Source organism: Danio rerio, chromosome 10 (genome assembly GCF_052040795.2).
Source record: "Danio rerio strain M-AB ecotype USA chromosome 10, GRCz13ab, whole genome shotgun sequence".
In the NCBI taxonomy this organism is placed as follows: Eukaryota; Metazoa; Chordata; class Actinopteri; order Cypriniformes; family Danionidae; genus Danio; species Danio rerio.
This window is the reverse complement of record NC_141030.1, coordinates 4,228,150-4,255,080: the sequence shown is the minus strand read 5'-3', so window position 1 is coordinate 4,255,080 and position 26,931 is coordinate 4,228,150. Positions and strand designations below refer to the sequence as shown.

The 26,931-nt window shown below is 37.2% G+C and overlaps 1 protein-coding gene and 1 long non-coding RNA gene across 5 annotated transcripts in view; one reads left to right on the top strand and one right to left on the bottom strand.

Annotated features, from left to right (window-relative positions):
• The window catches only part of ttc28 (tetratricopeptide repeat domain 28), a 500,907-nt gene that overhangs the window by 83,622 nt on the left and 390,354 nt on the right, over positions 1–26,931 (bottom strand). For all 4 annotated transcript variants that reach the window (XM_087269938.2, XM_087269939.2, XM_087269940.1 and 1 more), the window contains one exon: positions 8,573–9,080. In XM_087269938.2, coding sequence (XP_087126064.1) covers positions 8,573–9,080 — 508 coding nt within the window. The remainder of the gene's footprint in view (positions 1–8,572; positions 9,081–26,931) is intronic.
• LOC147834968 (uncharacterized) overlaps positions 1–26,931 on the top strand; it is a 722,499-nt gene that overhangs the window by 557,225 nt on the left and 138,343 nt on the right. The window lies entirely within an intron of this gene.

Below are 26,931 nucleotides of genomic sequence, written 5' to 3'. Positions count from 1 at the left end.
ACTCATTTATTACAGTTTACTCAACCCCTGTTTAATTTTAGGCAAACTCATAATGACAAGTTAGATGAACTTAGGCTTGAAAGTTGTCATGACTTAAACCAGCCATTTCAGTCAACTTAAAAAAATAATTTGGCACAACTTCAACCACTGAAGTTGAGTAAACTCAAAATTTCTTTGCAGCCGGTTGCTTTAAAATTTTAAGTTTACTCAACTTTTTAAACCATGCTGTTTTACTTTCCTAATTCATTTATTCATTTTATTTTTGGCTTAGTCCTTTTATTAATCTGGGGTCGCCACAGCGGAATGAACTGCCAACTAATCCACCATATGTTTTGAGCGGATGCCCTTCCAGCTGCAACAAATCACTGGGAAACATCCACACACACTCATTCACACTCATACACTATGGACAATTTAGTCTTTGGACTGTGGGGGAAACCGGAGCACCCGGAGGGAGAACATGCAAACTCCACACAGAAACGCCAGCTGACTCCGGCGAGGCTCGAACCAGTGACCTTCTTGCTGTGAGGCGACAGCACTACCTACTGTGCCACCCTATCACTAGATTATTATTAATAATGTCATTATTATTAATAATAATGTTTTTATTTTTTGTTTATGAAATTTTTAAATAAATCTCTGATACAAAAAAAAACAACCAATAAATAAATTTTTATAACTCTTTAAAATTGTCCCTTTAATCTAAATTGTGCATTTCTGGTGCCTCTTGCTTTAAATTTAAATGAGATTGTGCTCTTTTTAAAAGGGGCGGGGTTACAAATGCCTATGCATACATTGAATATTAATGGCAGACGGCTACTTCTCTCTCAGGCCTGTCTATGCTAATGTGGGAGAGATGGTCACTAATGAGCGGAGCTTTCCCTCTTTGATGACACGTACAACAGGACAATGTCAATCAAAGTGTTCCTGCAGACTGTTTTTATCAAGTGTGATTAAAAAAAAAAACTATTTTTATTTTTTTATTTTATTAGAAGTTAACTATATTCACACATTGTTGTCACACAATCGTGTTTACACCCCTTATAAAAGTGATATTTGCATAATAGGTCCCCTTTAACTGCTAACCAAGCGAAAACACACGTACACCCTAATAAAAAAAGGAAAATACACATTGTTAGCCTCCATTAAACTCCAAAAACACCCTTCTACAGTCATATGTGGACTGTCCTCATCATGCTGCTCATCTCCTCGCTCGTCTGCCTGCCATGTGAACAGTGTTTATGGCCTGCGGCTCTCGGTGTGGAGAAAAAGCCTCCAGTTACCGTCCACTCAGCACTACCACAACTGGGATCAAATTCACGTTGCTCAGGGCTTAAATATCGCAACAACAACTCAAACTCAAAACCCGCTTTTAATAAAATATGAGTCGAGGTGGAGCACTGAAGTGATACTCCACGCATCCCACCTGAGTGGTAAAGGAAGAGTTTTCTGGGCTGGAGGAAGGAAACGTTTTTGTTAGGCGTTCTAGAAGGGCAGACCTTTTTCACATCAATCCAGATAAAAGGTTAGGATGGATTACAGATAATTATCGAGTGATATTATACTGGGTCAGCATAGCCTTGTTGTGGATATGCAAGGTAAAATCACCTTAGATGGAAAAAATTTGAGAGCCAGACGGAACCAGCTGCGAGGCGAGGTTTCATCGGCTTTAGTTGTTTGGTGTCGGTGTAGTGGGTGCTGTGCAGGTAAACCTCCCTCCTCTGACCTCTAAAGGTGTAGTAGTAGTAGGCATCTTATTACAATTATTATTTTGTTGCTGATGTTGATGTTATTATTACTATTGTAGGCTACTTTATCTATGTATTATTTCACTTTATTTGATTAGTTTATGGCTATCTACAGTTGAAGTCAGAATTATTAGCCCCCCTGAATTATTAGCGCCCCTGTTTATTTTTTTCCCAATTTCTGTTTAATGGAGGGAAGATTATTTCAGCACATTTCTAAGCATAATAGTTTTAAAAACCTATTTCTAATAACTGATTTATTTTATCTTTGCCATGATGACAGTAAATAATATTTGACTAGATATTTTTCAGGACACTTCTACACAGCTTAAAGTGACATTTAAATGCTTAACTAAGTTAACAAGGTGAGCTAGGCAGGTTAGGGTAATTAGGCAAGTTATTTTGTAACGATGGTTTGTTCTGTAGACTATCGGAAAAAAAAATTAGCTTAAAGGGGCTAATAATTTTGTCCTAAAAATAGTTTCTAAAAAAATTAAAAACTGCTTTTATTCTAGCCAAAATAAAACAAACAAAACTTTTTCTAGAAGAAAAAATATTATCAGACATACTGCGAAAATTTCCTTGCTCTGTCAAACATCATTTGGGAAATATTTAAAAAAGAAAAGAAATCAAAAGGGGGCTAATAATTCTGACTTCAACTGTATATAGCTATAGCTGGGACTCTAACCAGTGACCTTGCTGTGAGGCAACAGTGCTAACCACTGAGCCACCGTGCAGCCCAATTGTGTGTTTATATATGATACAATAGGATTGGTGGCTATGCAACGAATAAAATTGGAATACAGATGATCAAACGTACACGGACCGACACCACTACCCAATATATACTCTAGTTATGTTTGTTAAGCCCAATCAGTCCATGAGTAAACATGTTAGATCAAACCCCATCTACTGATTTCCTCAAACAGGAATAGAACTGTTTGGTCACTTCCAGCTTTCTCAACGTGTGAGATCGTAGAGTTTATAAGCACCCCTTTTTCCAGTCCCTGCAGCTATTAATAATTGTGATCGATCAAATCCTGCCGTTCCACGTCCTGGACTTGCGAGGCCAGCCGGTGATTGAAACAGTACGGCGATGCTGCCGGGTCCTGTGTTAGCATGAAACTCATCTGCGCGACCTCTCCTACATCATTAAGTCTGAACAATAAACCTGTTCGCAGAGTAACAACCTCAGAGACGCTGGGAGTCATCTAATAATATTTATATCCCCGGTTTAAACAGGCTCACCTGATCGTACATGCTTCCAATACAAATTTATCACAGCCGCGCGCAAAGGCGGAAAAGAAATTGATTTTATTTCCCTCCATGAGAGCTTCCCAGGCCATAAATACCACCCTGTGGACTTCCTCACGCTACAATGCAAATTCATCAATGCTTCGCGGTTGCACAAACAGAGCAAACTGCAGACACACTGTGTGGTGAGTGTTTAACTAGTACTACAGCTCATAGGGGTTATAGTTAGAGATCTGAACACAACTAAAAAGTAACTATAAGAAGAGTACAGATACTGTCCCTCAAATCATGCAATTTATTTAGAATACCAGTTTATAATATTCTTAAGGGTGGCTCAGTGGTGTCACCTCACAGCAAGTAGGCCACTGGTTTCAATCCCGGCTTGGTCAGTTGTTTGTTCTCCCCGTGTTCACGTCGGTTTCCTCCGGGTGCTCCTGTTTCAACCCAGGCTCATTCTGAAAACGTAGCCCCGTGGATGTTTCTGGAGACCGCCAACTACGTCACGGGAGGTACGTATTTGTACACTTTTTATTTTCGCGAATCCACGAGTGGTGCGCTTTTTCGCATCTCAAATGTCTCTCGCGAGTGCCGTTCGTGCCCACACTGTTCTCACGTAAACCCACCAGAGGCCGCTGTGGAACGACCGTCTGTCTGACTGACTGAATGATTGACAGGGCCACCGGCCAATCAGCTAACCCACCCTCCTCCTTTCCCAAACCTAACCAGTTTTACAGATTGACCCGCCCACCCACTTCCCTAAACCCAACCAACAATTTGCAAATGACGTCCAGAAAAAGAAAAACCCTCGTCTGATTTTTACCGCGTTTTCAGATTTTACCACATTCTCACACTCTTATGAACTTGTTACCTTTTTTTGTTTTGGATTCTGTTTTTGTCTTACTGGATTTCTGAAACTGCTCTTCCCCGGACTCCAACCCGGATCGTCATTGTGGTCAGCTCCTCTCTGCATCTCAATTCAGCCGACGTATACGATGAGCTAACTGGACAAACTGGTTGCGGCGGGAAAGCCCTCTACACGGAGGTAAGCACTTAGCCGGTAAGCGCCAAAAGAAATGACGTCACACCGCCCCGTAGCGTTCGCTTAAAAAAATTCAATACAGCTATACATACCTCCGGCTACATGATTCGCAGTCTCCAGAAGCGTCCGCGGATAGTTTTCAGAATTAGCCTGGGTTGTCCGGTTTCCCCCACAGTACAAAGACATGCGGTACAGATGAGCTTCAGGAGAGAGCCCTGAGCTCATAAAATCCTCGAACCTTCGGCTCCCTCCCGTTTGCAATGCGAAAGGGGAGTTTGAGCTCAGGTAGATCTCGAGAACTCCCCTGCTGTAGTAGCTAATGAACAGATAGTGTTTGCTCTTAAGAGATACTTACTAGGAGCATGTCTATGGTGCTGATTTGGACTGTGGGAGAAAACCGGGGAATCCAAGGGAAACCCATGTGAGCACGGGGAGAATGTGTAAACTCCACTCAGAAACGTTGGCTGGTCTGGTAAGGACTAGAACCAGTGACGTTCTTGCTGTGGAGCAACAGTGCTAACCACTGGGCCTCCATGTCACCCATCTAGAAAAGGAGGAGGAGTAGGGGTGGAAGGGGGGATTCTTCAAAACGAAGATGGCTGTTATATGGAACTGAGAGTATTTATAGTGGCTTAGGAATCGTCTGATTGGTGAATAATAAATTGTATAATGCGGGACCAATCATAATCACGTGATCCTCTCGAAATTAGTTTATAAATGAACTTCATTTTTTTTTTCTCAAGAAAACAGCTGTACAGTAGCTGTACATAAATGTGTGCGTATGTATGCGTGTGAGAAACAGAACGATTCCTTTTAATGAAATCTAAAGGTGGCAAAAAATGAAAACGCAAAACCTACCAGAGGAAACAAATTAAGGCCAATGCGTAATGTTATTACCATGAAATATACAGTCATGATTGCTTTTGCGTTTTGCATTTGTCTGCTTATTAAAAACAACAGCGTGAATGAATATTTATCGCTCTATTTCCAGTTTAATGCCTCCACGACTCAGTCATCTCGAACGAGTCCCTTCCTCCTGCGGTGGCACCGCACCATCAGTGTGCGAGACGTGCGCTGGATAAATTGAAGCCGTCGAAACCAAGTGTTTCAAAGGCCGTCTAATCTCTCACTCTGACTTTTATTGCTCCAATCTCACGTTCCCTCTCTCCAACAGCAGCTCCATCAATCTGATCCGAAACGCTCTGTGCTCTCTGATAAATAAATAGATGAACTCCCAAAAGAAAAATGTTGCCACAGGACTGTTAATATCGGGATTACAGTAGAGTGCACTCGATAGTGAACACTTGCCCAGTGAAATCAGGGGTTTTATACTAGATTTGTATATTTTTTGAGTGCAAAATGCTTCATCATGACGAGTTTTATTAAATGGCAATGCCAAATGCTGTCAAAATAATCCCTGTTCACATAACTAAAACTAAGAAAGAAATAATAATGATGAGTGCACGTGCATACCATTTTTAACACATTTTTAAATAAATAATAACTACTCATTTCTAATAACTCGTAATCTTTGTCATGATGACGGTACATTATATTTGAATAGATACTTTCAAGATATTAGCATAGACGAATTACCAACCCACGTCACACATGACGTCACACCGGTTCCCGGCTGCAAAAAGAGACCAGTTGCAACAGCCAACATGTCGTGTTGTGCATTAGGATGCTGAATATTATGATCTTTCAGATTGTGAAAAATGTGAATTAACCTGTAAGTTTAAATATATATATTTATGTGTATGTCATTTAATTAGAAAAGTGGCAGTTTATTTATTTAAAACATGGAAACAACGTTGCACTTTAATATAGAAAGTGTTTTTTTCTACAGTGAACAGGGGGGTTGAGCTATTTTGGATTATTCAGAACTTAAATGGCTGTGCCTGTCTATTATATACAGTGGAATACAAGTATACAACACATATTAAACATTTTAAAGTGTATGACTATTAAATTAATACTTATAAATGTAATAATAATGTAATATTAGGCTTTATAATATATATATATATATATATATATATATATATATATATATATATATATATATATATATATATATATATATATATATATATATATATATATACACATATAAATTTACCTTTTAAGGAGCTGAGCCCCCCTAAAATGAAAATTTTAAAATAGCCCTGGCTCTAACACTACAAAACTACCACCATCTTTGGGACAAATCTATTTATCCAACAGGTATGGAGCACGTGGAGGGTCATTACTTTTGGGTAAACAATTCCTTTAACATACCTTTTTTGTTGAGTCTTTTTTGAAATGACTAAAATGTTATTTAATATAAAGCATCTTTCAAGCTTCCTTCCTTAAATTAAGCTTGTTCTACACTGTAAAACCCAATAAAATAAAGGTAACTCAAACCATTTGAGGAAACCGATTGCAACAAACCACTTAACTAATCCTAATGAGTACTGTGAACTTAATCCATTTGCGTAAACGAAGCAATTTGAGCACAGTAAAACCTAATAAATGAAAACTCAAATCAACTGAGTACTGTAAAAGTTAAGGCAACTCAAACCGTTTGAAGAAACCGTTTGCTACAAATCATTTGAGTATAAAAAAACGAATCTATATGAGTGCTGTGAACTTACTTCATTTAAGTTGAATGCAGTATTTAATTAACTCATTACCTTCAACACTGAGTTCAAAACTCTTTTCAAATGAGTAGAATTTACTATCAGTCAATTCTGAGTTAACGACACTCATTTCATTTGATAAAGTTGACTGTTTGGTTTTACAGTGTACCTTTCTTTTTCTCTCCAGGTGAATCTCATACTGCCTATAATATTGCCTATACATACTGTTTATAATATTCAGGTCTGGACTCTGTACAGGCCATTTCATGACTGTCTTTGTTTCATCAGCATCTCCAAACATGATTTAATTACATTAGCAGTGTGTGTTTGGGATCATTATCACGCTGAAAAATAAAACTATTACAAATGAGCAGCTTTCTAGAAGGAATTACATAAAGAGTTAAAGCCTGTCTGTAGTTTTCAGCATTCACAGTCCCATCAATTCAGGCAATATTGATAACAACTCTGGCAGAAATGCAGATCAAAACAAGACAGTAGTTTTCATTCATTCTTCCATCTTTCTCAAACTCTTTTTTTTTATATAAGTCTTAAACAAGCAGCAACCTCCCGCTCTCTCTCAGGAAGCCAATACGGAAGTAACTAAAACTGCAATTCATCCGAAATTCCGCTAGTCCTGGCCGCTCCTGGCTCCAAAACAGAGCAAATTTCAATTGAGCCCACTGTTAGAATGGCCAACTTTACAGCAGAAAAAAAAGGTGTTTACAGCCTGGTACAAAAAAGATTTTGGTTAATACAGCTAATATTACCCTTCATGACAACTGTGGGGGGGGGTGAATTTTTTTTATAACTCATCCGTTTCGTTTATATTAAGCTATATTAAGTTTGCATAATTAAGGGCGTGGCCACTTGAGTGACAGCTAGGTCTCACTGGTCGACGTCACCTAGGCTGAATCCTGCAGATTAGCCATTGAACTCGGCATATTTATCGTATTTCTGTGTTGTTTTATGTGGCTTTACACACTCAACTGCCTTTTGGACTTGTTTCCTACAATTATCAGATGGCTTGGCATGCTGAGTGCACTTAATTGTGCTCACAAACCATTCACGTGGCCTCCGTTTCCCATGTGAGTAAAGTTATATACTTATATACCATCTCTGTACATGTATTTGTTTTATTTAAATATCATTTATCGTTTTTATTTATATTTAGAGCTGTAATACACTCCAGAATCTGACGAATTGAGGAGTTGTAGGCTCTAGAACAGTCATCTGAAGCGTTGTCATACAGTGTTATGCTGGATTTCATCAATAGTCTTACAGTAACTAACACAGACTATATCTGAAGTGTTTGGAAGTAATTCGCGCTTTCCTCCTGTTGAAAAACGTCATAAGAGCAATGTTTAGTGGCTCAATGTATTACAGCAGTGTTTTTAAAAGTCTAAACACTTTATTGATATAGTGTACAATCAAGCACAAGTGGTCAGAATACAAACGAGTCGCAGGTGATAAAGTATTAAGCGTTCTCCCAAAGTAAAGTGTGTCTGAATCAGGTCCAAGCAAACTGTCTGCAGGTGTCTGTAGCTCCGCTCACTCTCCGCCTCTTTGCCCTTGTTTGGTATCCCGCCGTGGGTGTGATGACGCGCGAACAAAATGGCGACGGTTGGCCGCGCCTACTTGTGGCTTCTCTTGCGCTCTTTAGAAACCTATGGGTGACGTCACGGACACTACGTCCATATATTTTACAGTCTATGGTCTTAAACAATTAGACCAAAAAAGTCCAACTGGAACCTGTATTTTCTGGTTGTATTTTAATAAACAGAGTGAGAAATAATGTATAATGTCATTATACTCTCACTAAAACAACACATTTGACTGGGGGCTATCACTTTTGCACACTAATGTATACGACAAAGTCCCTAAAACTACTAAAAGAGAAACAACAGTATGCTCACCCAGGTTAGATGAAGCCCTGCCCTCGGCGGCTCTGTCCTTCAGGCCTTCAGCGATGCTCAGCTGCTGCTCATGGTACTGCTTGGCTCTCTCCAGGTCCTGCATGCAGCGGGCAGCGTGTCCCAGGCCGGCGTACGCCCTCATCTCGATGCTCTTCTCCTCCAGCTCCTGCGCCAGCTCCAGCACGTGCGTGTGGTAGGACATGGCCTTGTCGAAGTTGCGGCGGTAGTGGTAAGCGCTACCCAGGTTGCTGTAGGCTCGGGCCTCCTCGCGCTTGTTGCCGAGGCTCTTGGCGATGCTCAGGTGCTGCTCGTGGCACTGCACAGCGTTGTCAAAGTCGCCCATCGCGATGTAGACTGCGCCCATGTTGCCCAGCTCGCGGGCCTCAGACAGCTGGTCTTTGGACTGTTTGGCCAGCAGGACGCACTGCTTGTGACTGGCCAGAGCGTTGGGATAGTCCCCGATGGCTGTGTAGACGTGACCCAGGCTGCTGAGGGCTGAAGATGCTGCCTGTGGAGAAGAAAAAGAGAACATGATGACAGAGAAAGCTGATGTTTCAGGCCTCGATCATTGTATTATATAATATATATTGTTGCACTTGACTTTGTTGCAACCCAGACTCAGTTGAGATATGTGCCCAGGGCTACATTTCTGAGAATCAAGAAATATGTACACTGTACTACATGTTCTTGCAGTTTTTGTTTTCACAAACTCCACTAAAAGGCGCGTGTACACTTTTGACAATCTCAGATTGTGATAGTTTTGTCATACGTGCCATTTTTAACAAATCCACCAGAGAACAATGTGTACATATATAAACATCTTGCAACAAGGAGAGAAGCCAATTGGCTTGTCGTCATGCATAATTCAATTCAATTCAATTCAATTCAGCTTTATTTGTATAGCGCTTTTACAATGTAGATTGTGTCAAAGCAGCTTCACATAGATGGTCATAGGAACTGGAACAGTGTAGTTTAGTTTTTAGTGTTTAAGTTCAGTTCAGTTTAGCTCAGTTCAGTGTGATTTAAAATCATTACTGAGAGTTCAAACACTGAAGAGAAAATTCATCGATGCGTAGCTCTACCAATCCTGAACCATGCGAGCCAGTGGCGACAGCGGATACCGCTGCTTGTATATCAGCTTGATACCGACTGACCCACACACCCCATCCCTAAACCAACCAATATTGTATTCAAATCGATTTGAATATTGTACTCATTATCGATTACTTACACCAAAAAGTAATGCATTACTGTTAAAAATAATTTTTGAGTTACTTTTCCAAAGAACATGCTCCCATTAATGCCCTCATAACGTCACTCCAGTGCTGCATGGAGAACACACTGCTGATCAACTTCACAGTTTTATTTAATTAGCATTCTCACAACTAAAACACAAGACAGACTTCAACACTCCTTTATTTAACCCAGACCAGCCAACGCAATCTCACGGCAGTTAGTACCTTTTTGATTTAGTGGCTAATTCGTATGAATTCGTACGTTTTAATTCGAACAATTTAGTACGAATTGCTCACCCCCCAGTGACGGCTGGGGTTAGGGGTGGGGTTAGGTGCCACGCCTTCTTTTTAAAATCGTACATTTTCAACTTAACTCGTACGAATTTGTACGAATTAGCCACTAAAATGACAAAACGTAAAATACTTACGTTTCCTCGTGAGATCAGGCTGGACCAGCGGTTTAAAACAAAAATATTTATTAATAAAAAATAAATAAATAAAATAAAATAAAATCATAAGGTGATAAACCAGCTAAGCGCAATATTCAGAAACAAAAAAAACAAAAACTAAAGTTCAGTATCATAAAAAGTGTGTATTCAACCCTTAAACAAGTTCCTTCACCCTGAGGAAACCAGAGCACCTGGAACGAAACACCACGCGAACACGGAGAAAACATGCAAATTCCACACAGAAAAGCCAAGTAACCCAGCCACAGCTCGAACCAGCGATCTTCTTGCTGTGAGGCAGTAGTGCTAACCACTGAGTCACCACATCCCCCATATATATTTAAATAAATGCTAATTAAAAACTATTAAGCCACCAAAATAACACTGAAAGAACAGGGTTATTTCTTTCTGTATATGAAGGTGAGAAACGAATTGAAATCTGTTTCATTGCACCCTAAATTGTACTATATAATTACTAATACAGATGGGCTCCCGAGGCTTACTGCTTTATTTGATATTTAACAGCGATTAGATGAGTAAACACAGCTCTAATCCTGAAAACATATGGCAAAGTTGTGAGATGTTATTGCATCCCATTAAAGAGCCACTGAGAACGGCATGCGGTGCAGAAAGCGCTCTGCCATGTAATGTGTTGTCTGCCGAGAACAAAAGCCGTGAAGCCTCTCAAGTCAAAATCTTTGCAGAAAGACGCTGATCTCTCGCAAAATCTGTAAAAAAAAAAAATTCTGAGGCCTTGTCGAAATCTCCTAGTGGCAGGCACATACTCAGCTGAGACCCCAGAGACAAAGGCTGTCTCCCAGAATTACATGCTCCACGGGAAGCCCATTAGTCACAAACAACTTTTCGTGAGTGAAATCAAAGTCAGCTAAAAGCCGCACAGCCTTCTTAGTGGTCAACTTAGTGACGTTAGCTATGTTTCTATCCAAAGATGCGAATCAGACTTACACGAAAAACTGGAGTATCACATAAAATATTTGCGAATAAAGAGAAACCAGGCTCAGTTGGGGAAGACCATTTCTCCTCTGGCCAAACTTCAAGTGTGGATGAGTCAAAAAGAACAGACTGGCATCATATATCAATGGGAAAATTAGGGGGCACACTTTAACATACATCACAAACTACTTAAACAATTATCGAAGTAATTTTTTATGCATCACTCTGCAGTCTTCATAAACATTTATTCATTCTTTTTCTTTTTCGGCTTAGTCCCTTAATTAATCTGTGGTCACCACAGCGGAATGAACCACCAACTTATCCAGCATATTTTTTTTACGTACTCAGTCCAGATTGTTTACAGCAGTAGCAGGTGTTGATTGGCACATTGAAGATTCATAGCAGTTGCAGTCCATGTAAATTACAGATAGCATACAGATAAGATAGAGTGCCCTGTATACACACACACACACACACACACAGTTGAAATCAGAATTATTAGCTCCCCTGAATTATCAGCTGCCCTGTTTATTTTCCCCCAATTTCTGTGTAACGTAGAGATTTTTTTTAACACATTTCTAATCATAATAGTTTTATTAACTCATTTCTAATAACTGATTTATTTTATCTTTGCCATAATGACAGTGAATAATATTTGATTAGATTGTTTTCAAAACACTTCTATACAGCTTAAAGTGACATTTGAAGCCTTAACTAGGTAAATAAGGTTAACTAGGCAGGTTAGGGGAATTAGGCAACTTATTGTATAACGATGGTTTGTTCTGTCGACTATTGAAAAATATATAGCTTAAAGGGGCTAATAATTTTCTTAAAAATGTTTTAAAAAAATTAAAAACTGCTTTTATTCTAGCCCAAATAAAACAAATAAGACTTTCTCCAGAAGAAAAAAATATTATCAGACATACTGTGAAAACTTCTTTGCTCTGTTAAACATCATTTGGAAAATAAAAAGAAAAAAAAAATCAAAGGAGGTCTGATAATTCTTAAAGAGGCTAATAATTTGGACCATTAAATATATATATATATATACTTTATGCCCAAATACATTTTGATAAATGAAAATATTTTAAAGTGCTAAAGTTAAAACCAAAAAGTAGGTTAACAAAACTAAATACGACAATTTACAATTACTAACAATGACTAATTAAATGACTAAAACAAGCTGAAATTAATTTCAACAAAAATTTAAAATAATTTTTAAAAATACTAAATGTAAATAAATTATTTAAATAAACGCTAACCAAATAATTATAGAAATTATTATTGTTAATTATATAAATTTTATTAAATTAAGTTGTGAGAAAGTTTGTAACTGTAATTTTAATTACACACTGGTGACGCAGTGGCGCAGTAGGTAGGATACGCGGCAGGCTGGAAGCGGGATATGCACATCAATATAGCAGCATTTTTTATGACAATGTATACCAATATGTATACCAAAGGGCATCCGCTGCTTAAAAACATGCCGGATAAGTTGGCGGTTCATTCCGTTGAGGCGACCCCGAATTAAATAAGGGACTAAGCTGAATAAATAAATAAATAAATGAATGAATTTCACACTTGCATTAAGTCTGGTATATTTGCAAACCCAACATTTATATTTATAATCAGTACATATAATTTCAATTACTTAAAAAAAAAAACAATAATAAAAAACAAACAAAAAATAATAATTAATTTCAGCCAATATTTTCTAGTTCTGGATAGTTTCAATATTACAAGATTATAATGTCATCAGCCCAGCAACATAACATCATAACAGTTATATTTTAGTCAGCTGCTTAAGATGAGAACAGACTAGATTCTGGAACAGAACTCATGTTACACAATCGCTTGACAAACACCAAAAGACAGCGGGTCCAACTTCGGCCTTGACGCTACATCAATCAAACTGTAAACAATGATTAAAACACAACCACATGTTTAGTGCAGATCTCTGCTCTACTGAGGGGAGCAACAGTGATGGCCGCTGTCTGGATGAGGTGCTGGGATGGATCCTTTGATAAAACAGAAGGTAAAACGCTTCCTTTCAGGGCACAAAGACAAAAGACGAACCTGGAGGGGCTCATCCAGCTCAAGGCCTTCCACTTCCCAGTGCCGCCTGGAACCAATTACCTCCAGCCATAAAAACTTCCAGCAGTTTGCTCAAGTTAAAAGGCTCCTGGACATGTTACACGCGGGGGCAATTGCCCTCCATCAGGAGAGAGGGCTTCTTATGATCAGAGATATGCTATCGGGCCGGGTATGGGCACGTGTGCCGTGTTTGAAGCCCACAGAGCTTTGTTTCAGGTCAGTTGGGGGACTAAAGATGGTGGTGATTTTGGAGGAAAGTCCTAAATCAGAAGCTGGTTAAACAAGAACTGACAAACTCTCAAAAATATTAACAGAACTAGTGCTGGGCAATGATTCAAATGTTTTAAAACACGATTAATTGAATAATTTTTCTGCAGATGGTTGTGTGAAGTTCTTCGAAATGTGCCTTTTTATTTGAAGTTTAACGTAATCTCAACTAAAAAATTAAGAGTGGGCAGGGCATAAACTTGCTCCTCCCCTTAAAAACAGCCAATAGGATTTTGTTTTATCACAGCTCTGCTCATGAGAATGGTTGAGCTAAAGCGCATCAAATGCAAAGATAATAAGAAGAGAATTGAAGGGGGCGGGGCATGTCAGATACTAGAGAGCATTTAAGTGGTCCGAGATTTGATGAGAAAATAAAGTATAATGTGACATGAAAATAATCGCTAATCCATTTATGCGGAAGTGACAAACTGCAAGCTTTGGATGTTTATATCAAAGTCAAGTCACTTCATTCAATCCGGGCTCATTGTGGAAACGTAGCCCCTCGGACGTTTCTGCGGACCGCGATTTACGTCCCGGGAGGTACGTATTCGAGCGGTTTTTTGTTTTCACGGATCCGCGAGAGGCCGCTGTGTGCGCTTTTTCGCTTCTCGGGCACCTCTCGGGAGCGCGCGGCATTCGCGCCCGCGCCGTTCTCGCGCGAAAAGCCGCCGGATAGGAAAAAAAAGAGCAAAAGCCCTCGTCTTCGATTTCGAGCACGTTTTCGGATCCCGCCGTGTTCTCGCCCTTATTTTTCGGATTTCGTTTTTCGTCTTACCTGATTTCTGGAACCTGCTGTTCCCTGGACTCGATCCCGGTCGTCGTCCACCGCGGCCGGCTCCGGCTCCTCCTCCGTGGCCTCCGCTCCGCCGATGCAACGCTGTGAGCTAAGCGGAAAAACTGATTGCATCGGGAAAGCCCTCCACTCGGAGGCGAGCCGTCGGCCGGCGAGCGCGAAGAGGAGGGGCGGAGCGGCGCCACACCGCCCCGCAGCGTTCGCTCGAAAAAAACCAAACGCGGACTTTACGTACCTTCGGCCACGTAAATCGCGGTCTCCAAAAACGTCCGAGGGACTACGTTTCCAGAATGAGCTTGGGTTGACTTCATTTCAAGTCAAGTCAAGTCAAGACATTTCAAGTCAAGTCATTTAAGGTCAAGTCAAACTGCAAGTTTTGAATGTTTTTATCAGTTTTATATTTTCTAAACGGTAAGTCATTTCAAGACGAGTCAAGTCAAGTAATTTCAGGTCGAGTCATTTCAAGTGAAGTCATTTTAAGTCAAGTGATTTCACGTCAAGTCATTTAATGTCAAGTCAAGTGAAGTCAAGTCAAGTCAAGTCAAGTCATTTTAAGTCACATAACTTCAAGTCAAGTCAAGTCAGGTAATTTCAAGTGAAGTCATTTCAAGTCAAGTCAAGTCAAGTCAAGCCAAGCCATGCCATTTAAGTCAAGTCATTTCAAGTAAAGTAACTTCAAATCGAGTCATTTCAAGTTAAGTGATTTCAAGACAGCTCATTTCAAATTAAGTAATTTCAAGTCAAGTCAAACCACATAACTTCAAGTCAAGTGATTTCAAGTTAATTCATTTCAAGTCAAGCCAAGCCAAGTCAAGTCAAGTCAAGTCAAGTCAAGTCAAGTCAAGTCAAGTCAAGTCAAGTCAAGTCAAGTCAAGCCATTTAAGTCAAGTCATTTTAAGTAAAGTAACTTCAAATCAAGTAATTTCAAGTCAAGTCAAGTCACATAACTTCAAGTCAAGTGATTTAAAGTCAGGTCATTTCAAGTCAAGTCATTTCAAGTCAAGTCATTTCAAGTCAAGTCAAGTCAAGTCAAGTTAAGTCAAGTCAAGTCAAGACAAGTTAAGTCAAGTCAAGTCAAGTCAAGTAAAGACAAGTTAAGTCAAGTAAAGACAAGTTAAATAACCTTAAAATCAAGTGAAGTGATTTCAAGTCAAATCATTTCAAGTCAGGTCATTTCATGTTAAGTAATTTCAAGTCAAGTCAAGATTTTTATGTCGAAGTATGAGGTGACAAAAATTGTAAACCCATTTATATGGAAGTGACAAACTACAAGCTTTAGAATTTTTTTTTATTTTCTAAATTGCAAGATACGTCATTTCAAGTCAAGTAAAGTAATTTCAAGGCAAGTTATTTCAAGACAAGTAATATCAAGACAAGTCATTTGTAGTTATTTCATGTCATGTCAAGTCATTTTTATGCCTATATTGCTATATACAATGAAGATTTTGTTAAATACATGTAGCATTTCACTTTGTGGGACATGTCAGGCAGGTAGAAAGCTATTGTAAATTCAGTTAAGATCCACACAAATCCACAATGAAAAGCTCCACCGACCCCAACCAAGCAAGCAGAGAACCTCTGAAGAACCCAAAGTGCCATTGAAGAACATAAAACCGAGTATGCTTACAAAACAACAATGTACTAAATATAGATTTTTTTCCTTAGCATTTTTAAAAGCTTTTTCAGTCTTCAGAATAATCTCCATTCAGACAGATCCAGAGTCTCCAACGCATAGCATACCACTGTATAGGCATTAATCATCTGACCACTCGTCTGCTTGATCTTTTATTATTGTACACTTATGCCATGTATCGCTATTGTTGTGTGTCCTACAAATCAGCTATTCATCTTCGGCTTTGCTCACCACAGCTTCAGATCTGTGGAACGGTTTCCTTGGAAACCCCACTGGATTTCTGTTAGTGGGCTGTTCACTGGGAGAGCCAATTTTCGATAAAGAAGGATTTCGCACTCACCTCTCACTGATTTTCCCAAGTCAGCGGCTTGCGTTTGTGTGTGTGTGTGTGTGTGTGTGTGTGTGTGTGTGTGTGTGCTGGCGCAGCACGGATTCACATCTCGACAAGTAGAATGACAGGAGAGAAACACGCTTGCTTTAATTCTTTAACCTACTCTCTCTCCTGCCACGGCGGTCTCAAAGGTGGACGAGTTGACGTAAACCATTGTTCTTTGTTCAGAAAGGGTCCAGAAGTGAGGTCATGGGGAAGCGGTGGACATCTTAACTTCAATGAAAGTCGTCTGAGGGGACGTCTTTGAACTGAAGCTACAGACGATGACCTCAAATCTAGAGAGTGAGAGTTTTATGACCCTTCCGGAACAGTTAACTGACATCACTGCATAAGATGAACTCTCGACTGACTAAATCATCAAACATATCTGAAACATAAAATCAAAGGCGACTTAGGTAGACTTTAAAAATATATATTAATAAAAAAGCATTCATGATTAAGAGACCAATATATTGGAATAATTTACCCGCTACTATTCAGTCTTGCTGCTTATTTTGCATTTATGCACTTATTTATTTCTTCATAAAAATAAACACTTAAATTAAAGCGGGTGTTTAAAAGGGGATGTTCATAGGACTGTCATAAACCTTCATAATAATGACTTGACAAGGCATTAATGTGAATGAGATTGCATGCTTATGACAGCTGTCATTACGAGTCATTTACTTGTTGTAAATGCACAGGTGACTTTGTTTGACATGTCTTTGTCATGACAACTTATCAACAGAACTTGTCATAAATCTGTCATAAACATGTTTTATGGATGCTTATGACAGCTGTCATTAAGTGTCATTTGCTTATTTCAAATTTATAGGTGACATTTTTAATGTTTTTGTTATGTCAACTTGACAACAAAACTTGTCATAAATCTGTCATAAACATGAATTAAATTTAACTTATGCTTATGACAGCTGTCATTTAGTGTCATTTGCTTATTTTAAATTTATAGGTGACATTCTTTATGCTTTTGTTTTGACAGCTTGACACCAGAACTTGTCATAAATCTGTCATGAACATGAATAAGATTTTATGTATGCTTATGACAGCTGTCATTAAGCGTCATTCGCTTATTTCAAATGTATAGGTGACTCTGTTTTATATGTCTTTGTTACAACAACTTGACAACAGAACTTGTCCTGAACATGAATGAGGTTTTATGCATGCTTATGACAGCTGTCATTACGAGTCATTTACTTGTTGTAAATGCACAGGTGACATTGTTTGGCATGTCTTTGTCATGACAACTTATCAACAGAGCTTGTCATAAATCTGTCATAAACATAAATGATATTTTATGGATGCTTATGACAGCTGTCATTAAGTGTCATTTGCTTATTTCAAATTTATAGGTGACATTTTTTAATGTTTTTGTTATGTTAACTTGACAACAAAACTTGTCATAAATCTGTCATAAACATGAATTAGATTTTACGTATGCTTATGACAGCTGTCATTTAGTGTCATTTGCTTATTTTAAATTTATAGGTGACATTCTTTATGCTTTTGTTTTGACAGCTTGACAACAGAACTTGTCATAAATCTGTCATGAACATGAATTAAATTTAACTTATGCTTATGACAGCTGTCATTTAGTGTCATTTGCTTATTTTAAATTTATAGGTGACATTCTTTATGCTTTTGTTTTGACAGCTTGACACCAGAACTTGTCATAAATCTGTCATGAACATGAATAAGATTTTATGTATGCTTATGACAGTTGTCATTAAGCGTCATTCGCTTATTTCAAATGTATAGGTGACACTGTTTTATATGTCTTTGTTACGACAACTTGACAACAGAACTTGTCCTGAACATGAATGAGGTTTTATGCATGCTTATGACAGCTGTCATTACGAGTCATTTACTTGTTGTAAATGCACAGGTGACATTGTTTGACATGTCTTTGTCATGACAACTTATTAACAGAACTTGTCATAAATCTGTCATAAGCATAAATGATATTTAATGGATACTTATGACAGCTGTCATTAAGTGTCATTTGCTTATTTTAAATTTATAGGTGACATTTTTAATGTTTTTGTTATGTCAACTTGACAACAGAACTTGTCATAAATCTGTCATAAACATGAATTAGATTTTATGCATGCTTATGACAGCTGTCATTAAGTGTCAGTTGGTTATTTCAAATGTATAGGTGACACTGTTTTACATGTCTTTGTTATGACAACTTGATAACAGAACTTGTCATAAATCTGTCATAAACATGAACAGGGTTTTACGTATGCTCATGACAGTTCTCATTAGGTGTCATTTGCCTGTTTTAAATGCATGGGTGACATTGCTTTACATGTCTTTATGACAACTTGACAACAGAACTTGTCATAAATCTGTCATAAACATAAATAAGATTACATCTATGCTTATAACAGCTGTCATTAAGTGTCATTCGCTTATTTCAAATGTATAGGTGACAGTTTTTTATATGTCTTTGTTCCGACAACTTGACAACAGAACTTGTCAAAAATGTGTCATAAACATGAATGAGATTTTATGCATGCTTATAACAGCTGTCATTAAGAGTCATTTGCTCATTGTAAATGCAAAGTTGACATTGTCTTATATGTCTTTGTTATGACAACTTGACAACAAAACTTCATAAATCTGTCATAAATATGAGTGAGGTTTTATGCATGCTCATATCAGCTGCCTTTAAGTGTCATTCATTCATTTTAAACACATAGGTGACATTAAATATTAATGACACTGTTATAACATAATTACAAAGTGCATTGACATGTTCACTAATAAATTTTAATGACAAAATAATTCTGATCTACTGGGAAAAAAAGTGATTAGAAAAAAAATATTCATGACACAATTATAATGGCCTCTTAATGATCATGTTTATGAGAGATTTATGACAGGTACTGTTGTCTCAATAGTGCCATGACAACAAAAATGTATAATGTATTTGTTGATGAAAATGACAAGTGTTCGAAAGACATTTAGTGACAGTAAATCTCATTCATATTCATGAAGTACGCCAAGTCATGTTTGTAAATGTGTTTTGACAGTCTTATGAACACACATACAAGTTACCAAAAAATCATATATATATATATATATATATATATATATATATATATATATATATATATATATATATATATATATATATATATATATATATATATGTACAGTATATATATATATATATATATATATATATATATATATATATATATATATATATATATATATATATATATATATATATATATGTATATGTACAGTATATATCTTAAATAGCTTACCAATCAGATTATATACAGAAGTTAATAGAGATTTTAGATGCTTGTTCTTTTGAAAAAAGCCACTCAGCTTATCTAGTTTCTTAATAAAGTATAAAAATGTGATAAAATGGAATAAATTCTAAATATGAAGTCAATATTTCTAAATAAATATCATATATACCAAATAGTTTTTTCCTCCCTTACTTTATAACAACTATTGACTAAACTGTTTGCTTTTTAACTCTTCCAATTGAATTCTTCTTTAGAAAAAAGCACCCAATACTAAAGTAAAAACTGCAGTTAAATCTCCAGAGACATGAACAAGCAACCTGTGAACATTAAAATGGTCCTCTGGGGCAGTTTAAAGACACTCAGACTTCAGTGATCCTCATCAGAAGAGGCGACATGGAAGAAATCAATGCTCAGCAGCCCATCTCTGAGTTGATGCGTTCAAGTTGAGTGCCTTTGAGAAATGATGTGGCCTTTTTTGGAGCTCTAGTGTCTCCATATAATCTCATATAGGGTCTCATTCAACAACCATACATGTATGAATGTGCTTGAGTACAACAGCTCAAAAAATAAAAAAATAAATAAATAAAGGAATTATTTAAGTCTCTGCAACTCACAAAACATTTAATTTAAACAATAAATAAATAAATAAATTATATATATATATATATATATATATATATATATATATATATATATATATATATATAAATTAGTTTTGTTTTTATATATGTAAAAACATAACTAATTAATTTAAATAAAAAAGGAACATTGTAAGTCTCTGCACGTGTCTAAATTTACAACTGAAAATAAACAAATAAATAAATAAGTAAATAAGTAAATAAATAAGTACATGAATCATGTAAATGTAAAGTTAAATAAATAAATAAAACAAACAAACAAATGAATATTTAAAGGAACCATCTACCAGTAAAGTTAAATAAATAAATGTACAAACAAACAAACAAATGAATAAATAAAAAAAAAGGAATCATGTAAGTGGAAAGTTAAATAAATAAATGGCAAATAATAAAAATAAATAAATAAATAAATTATTTGATAAATAAATTATTTAATGAATAAATTATTTAATAAATAAATTATTTAATTAATAAATAAATAAATAAATAAATAAATAAGGAAACTTGTAACCATGCATTCACACAGGGCTTCAGCGTCAATGCTTGACAGAGGGCGTGTATGAATCGTCATATCAGCGTCAGCCAATGAAATTAGTCTGCAATTTGCTACTGAGCTGGGGTTTTTGGAAAAAAAAGTGATCTGATTGGCTGACGCTTCCGTTGGTGATGGAACAGTTGAGAAATCCCCAATTCCTGCAGCAAGCAATGGCGCTGAAGCGGCACCATCGGACCCATAATACAGTTCAGCAAAACTTGAAGTCACCATTTCAAAGTGAATCGGAAGCACTGACACTGACTCCCCATGTGATTCAGGCGTGAGTCTCTAAACTTACAAGTGAAAAATAAAAATAAAAATTAATAAATCTCTCTAAAATCTCTAAAGTCTAAAACAAAACAAGGAACCACGTAAATTTCTGCAACAGAACCGTATCCTGCTTATGAGTAAACAAGAATATTGCGTGCCTTCAAACGTCCAAAAACTCAGAGAAGTGACTCATTGTTTCACATTTCTTTCATCTAGATTTGACTCATCTGTGTTTCTGTAGATTTTTACAGCTGGACCTTCTCCTCTATTGTTTTATTTTTTTCTTTGTCTGTCCACTCTCATTCACAGGAACACATGGGCGCGCTCCTCTGGTCAACAGCATTGTAGAATAAATACACTCAGCTCCCCCGGTGGAGCGCCGCTGTCCGCAAACCACTGGCAGATCGTGTGTTTTTCTTGGGAGAGCATGAATCATCATCTGCATGTCACACACACACACACACGGCAGCAGCAGAGGAACGGCAGAAAAAAAGAAAGAAAGCTGAGACACAATGATGGTTGTGATGGATCAAGTCTTTTATCTTAACACTGCAATGATTTCATAAGACACGCATAAACTAAAGATAATCTCCACTGATGTGTTTTATATACACCAATCGTCAAATGTTTTAAGAACAGTAAGACTTCAATGTACTTCAAAGAAGGTTGCTGGTTCAATCCCTGGCTGAGTCAGTTGGCATATCTGTGTGAAAATTGCATGCTATCCCCGTGTTCTGGGGTTTCCTCTCGGAAATTGTTCATAGCGCATGCGAGTTAATGAATGTGTATGGATGTTTCCCAGTGATGGGTTGCAGCTGGAAGGGCATCCACTGCATAAACAATATGCTGGATAAGTTGGCGGTTCATTCCACTGTGGCGATTTATACAGTTTATATATATATATATATATATATATATATATATATATATATATATATATATATATATATATATATATATATATATTTATGAGCAATTGCATGAAAATGTATTATATTTGATTAACCAAAGTCAAACAAATGGCAATTTCACATCCGTCACATCCAAAACGAAAAAGTGTCACATCCATAACAAAGCTTTTCCCTCAAAAATGCAAAAATGTCAAAATAAAATAAAATAAAATCAATCAGTTTTGTTCTATAAAGAGCCAACTCTTATCCTTTTGTTGAGCATTATTTATTTTGGGTTGTGCAGTTTAATTCACAGAATTTCTACGAAATATGTTGTATACTGTAAACTCGCAGACTTTTTTTTTGTAACATCCATAACGCTTGTTTATTTTCCTCATTTAAAGTATAAAAATGTTCACAGATTGAATTTTTTTGATCCCATAACTCTGTGGTTAGTTGTTTTGGAAAATATAAACAGATGATTCAATATAATGTTAACGTATACTTTCTCTGCGAATTTATGTTTTGAATTTTTACTGCAAATGTCACATCCATAACGCTGGAATCAGCCATATATATATATATATATATATATATATATATATATATATATATATACAGATTTATAATATACAGTTGAAGTCAGAATTATTAGCCCCCCTTTGATTTTTAATTTCTTTTTTAAATATTTCCCAAATGATGTTTAACAGAGCAAGGAAATTTTCACAGCATGTCTGATAATATTTTTTCTTCTGGACAAAAATCTTGTTTTATTTCGGCTGCAATAAAAGCAGTTTTTAATTTTTTAAAAGCCATTTTTAGTACAAAATTATTCGCCCCTTTAAGCTTTATTTTTTTTCTGATAGTCTACATAACAAACCATTATTATACAATAGCTTGCCTAATTATCCTAACCTGCATAGTTACCCTAATTAACCTAGTTAAGCCTTTAAATGTCACTTTAAGCTGTATAGAAGTGTCTTGAAAAATATCAAGTAAAATATTATTTACTGTCATCATGGAAAAGATTAAAGAAATCTGTTGTTAGAGATAGGTTATTAAAACTTTTATGTTTAGAAATGTTTTGAAGAAATCTTCTCTCCGTTAAACAGAAATTGGGGAAAAAAATAAACAGGGGTGCTAATAATTCTGACTCCAACTGTATATATATATATATATATACACACAGCTTTCGGCCATATAACACCATCATATATGAAAAGGATTTACTCCAATTTTAAACAGCAAAATACCACAGAGCATGGCCATATTTGAGCTTACGCAATCTGTATGAGCACCAAAGCTCAACACGCTGAAGAAAATGACCACTTCACTGCAGTGAGAGACCTAAAACATTAACGCATGTATTCGTTTTTGACACCGCTTCCAATAATCGTCTTCTCATTGATTGGATGATTCATTTGGAGTTTAACGCTATTGATCGGCAGCCTATCAGGGGCGTCTGGGGAAATCCAACAGAAGAAGACAAGAGACACTGAAGAAGAATGTCCAATTTAAAGCCACAAACGAAGACATTAAAACAGGAGAAATCAGGAGCGTGCTTTCCACCTAATTAAGTTAAAAATTAATTAATCGCACCCTCTTCCCATCATATTACGAGGGATTATAAAGCTATTGGGCTGAGGGAATCCTTTCCACAAGCTCCACATTAGAGCTGGTTCAATATGGACTTGAGCTGGATCAATAGAACATCTCCAAAGCGTAATCCATACAGGGAAAGCTACACAAAAGCGTATCTTTTTGGGAAAAGGAGAGGAGAGATGAGCTCATTAATAAGCAGCGTGCGAGAACAACAAAGACCTGCTCTAAATGATCACTTAAGAAGACGCCACTGCATGGACAGCACTACAGCAGAGACGGAAAATGTTTGCATGTTTGTTAAGGCAGGAATATTAATGTGATACTTCATAAAACTCCACATAAAATCCAGAAATTAAACTTATCTAAGGCCTATCTAAAGGGTTAATGATGCCATCTGATAATCAACAGCAAAAATACTAATTTTATCTCTTCCCAACAGGGAAAAAAAAACAATAATCAAGAATGCATGATTATATATTATATGTCATGGCTTTGCAATCAAAAAATGTAGTTATAATGGAAGTCAATGAGGCAAAAAGAGCCACAAACAGTAAATTAGGGAGAAAAAATAAAAATCTTAGGCTTCACAAAAACTTAGAATGCATCAAAAGCAAGGTTGTTACGATTCTTTTATATGTCTAAGACTGTGATAAAAAGGTAAAACAAATTTGAACCCAGGCTCATTCTGAAAATGTACCCCTATATATATTTCTGGAGAGCACTAAATACGTCCCAGGAGATACGCTTTTTTTAGTTTTTGTTTTCGTGAATCCACTAGAGGCCGCTTTGTACGCTTAATTATTATAATCATTTTCCATATCTGCAATGCCTGTATTTTGGATTTTTTTTGTAGTCCACTTAGAATCCAACATGACAATCAATATTTAGAATCGTTATTGGCATTGATTGTTTCGAAATTCAAATGCCACTTACATACCTGTGTTTGTATTTCTGTAATAATTATGGCTTTTCTTGATTAATCATGATAAATTACAAAAAAGTGTGATTAATTAGTATTTTTTTGTCATTTGACAGCCCTAGTATAGATACAATGTTTTATATTTATGTTATAGTAATTTGACAAATCCGATTATTTTTAAAGAGCCCCTATTATACATGAAATAGGGTCATATTTTTGGTTGTAAGGGTCTCCAACAACAGTCTAATAAGCTTGCAAGGTCAAAAAACACTTTCATTTTCTTGAAAACTGCATTTATATTTCCTAATTATCCCAGCGACTGCCATATGAATTGTCCAGTGATTCATTTGTTCCCAAACCCCCCCTTAGCGCGAAGCTAATCTGCGCTGATTGGACCGATGACAGTCTGTTGCGATTGGTCGACACGGACTGCCTTCAGCGCAAGACAGAGAGAAATGCCCAAGAGCTAATCAACAATATAGAAGTAGTCAGAGTGCATACAAGCTTCATAGTGTAAGGAGTGGATTTTGGCTGCCAGTGGGTGAATGAAAATACAGACGATGGGCTTAAAAAAAAAGGCGACTAACTATTTTATTGAGCGAAAACATGTGATATGAGAATATAGCGAGTTAACCTGATACAGTACACGGGGTTACAAGTAACAAATCACAACTAAATACATTTGCAAACTAGAAAAAAAGAGGCAACAACTATAATCTCACGTACTTTCAGTTGTGAAATGGAGGAAGAAACTGATCCATGTTCTGACAGTACTCTTTACCGATCCTTTCTTTAACAAACGACAAAAGTCTTCTTTGTAAGCATGTAGTTTCCAAAAGCACTCGAACTGCTCAAGGCTGGGCTATAATGCTGAGGTTTCATCTTTGGGTAGAGACTCAATAATATCCATCTGCACAGCGTGACTTCATTCGACCGGCGTGTGTGTGTGTGTGGCTATTTTTCTGTGTTGGGCGGGGCCGCAGGTTTCAAATCTCCCGGGTTTGTGTGCGCAACTACTTGTGTTTTGTGGATACGTCATCGCGAAACACCTAATGACTCGTTATCAAGACGACTCATTTGAAGCACTATGAGTCGACTCTTTTATAGATGAATCAACAGTTTTAAACACTGTACACTTACAGATTTAAGCCTTAGCTGGATACTTCCCTTCACTTAGGAGCTGTGTTACACACTACATGGAAAGGCATTTTCAAAAACCCATAATGTGGGCACTTTAAAGTAACACAATAGTTAATTTCCTTGGTAGTTAGTTTCTTTTATAATTATGTAACTCAGTTCCTATATGAGAGAAGTAACTAGTAAATATAACTAATTACTATTTAAAAGGACAACACTGCACATTGATCGATTAAAGGGCACCTATTATGCAGATATAGTTATTCAATCTATTTATTTTATAGCCTCAAGGCATACCCAGAGTTGGGCAACCACTCTTTAGTAACCCCATTACACTGATAAACCACAATAATAAACCACACTAGTGTCCTAGTGATAAATAGCTAATGCAGGGCTTACTCAACAGAGAAATTAATTTTGTAATGCCGCGAGCTTGCTTCAAAAAATAAGGCAAAAAACGCACACAGTCGAATCATATGGCGGCTCCTGCGCTCGGTGGCGTCGCTCGGAAAATGCGTTCGACTCCACCGAGACTCCTGAAGGAGCAGAACTCTCAGATCTGAATTTACCTCCAGGAAATCATCCTGACAATGATGTAAATAAAACATCTCGAGTGCTATCAAGAGGGGGAGAGAGGAATACCACGAGATGACAAACAAGAAAGCCAAGGTGAAGGAGGAAAGTGACAGCGAGAGAGGGATGCGATAACGGATAAAAAAAGAATGAAAAGCCAGAATCGGCGGAGATGAGAGAGGCTGATGAGCGTTTCCCGCAGCCCTGGAGGCGGCGGGTTTAAGATGAAGAGATGAATTATTTAAACGGCTTTATTAGCATGTTCTTTAGTCGTTTCTCTCCCATGCTGTGCGCATTTCCCAAGGGAAAACGCTCACCGGAAAACATTCTGCCAGTCATTCGGCTCACCACGAGATTTTCCGACAGGCCTCTTCGCCCACCTGACGCCTAAATGAGATGATTCGAGCGTCAACAAAAGGGAGCATCTTTGTTTGCGGCGTCGTCAATAACCCGCCTCAAAGCCCTCGTGTGCTTTCTGATGTTAACAAACCAAAACGCTTGCTAATTATGCCGCCACATTAACGTGGAACTCACGGAGCGAGTGAGCAGATTAACTTGTGAAAGGAATGGTGAAAAGGCCCGTTGCGGAGTAATTTACACCTCTGGGGCGGGTTTAGTTGAGTACGTCTTCATTCCAAGTTTGGAGTCCACTGGATTCTCTGGCGGGTTTACATGCTGGTCTGTCAATCATGTGCGTTCCTGTGACAGTCTGGGCT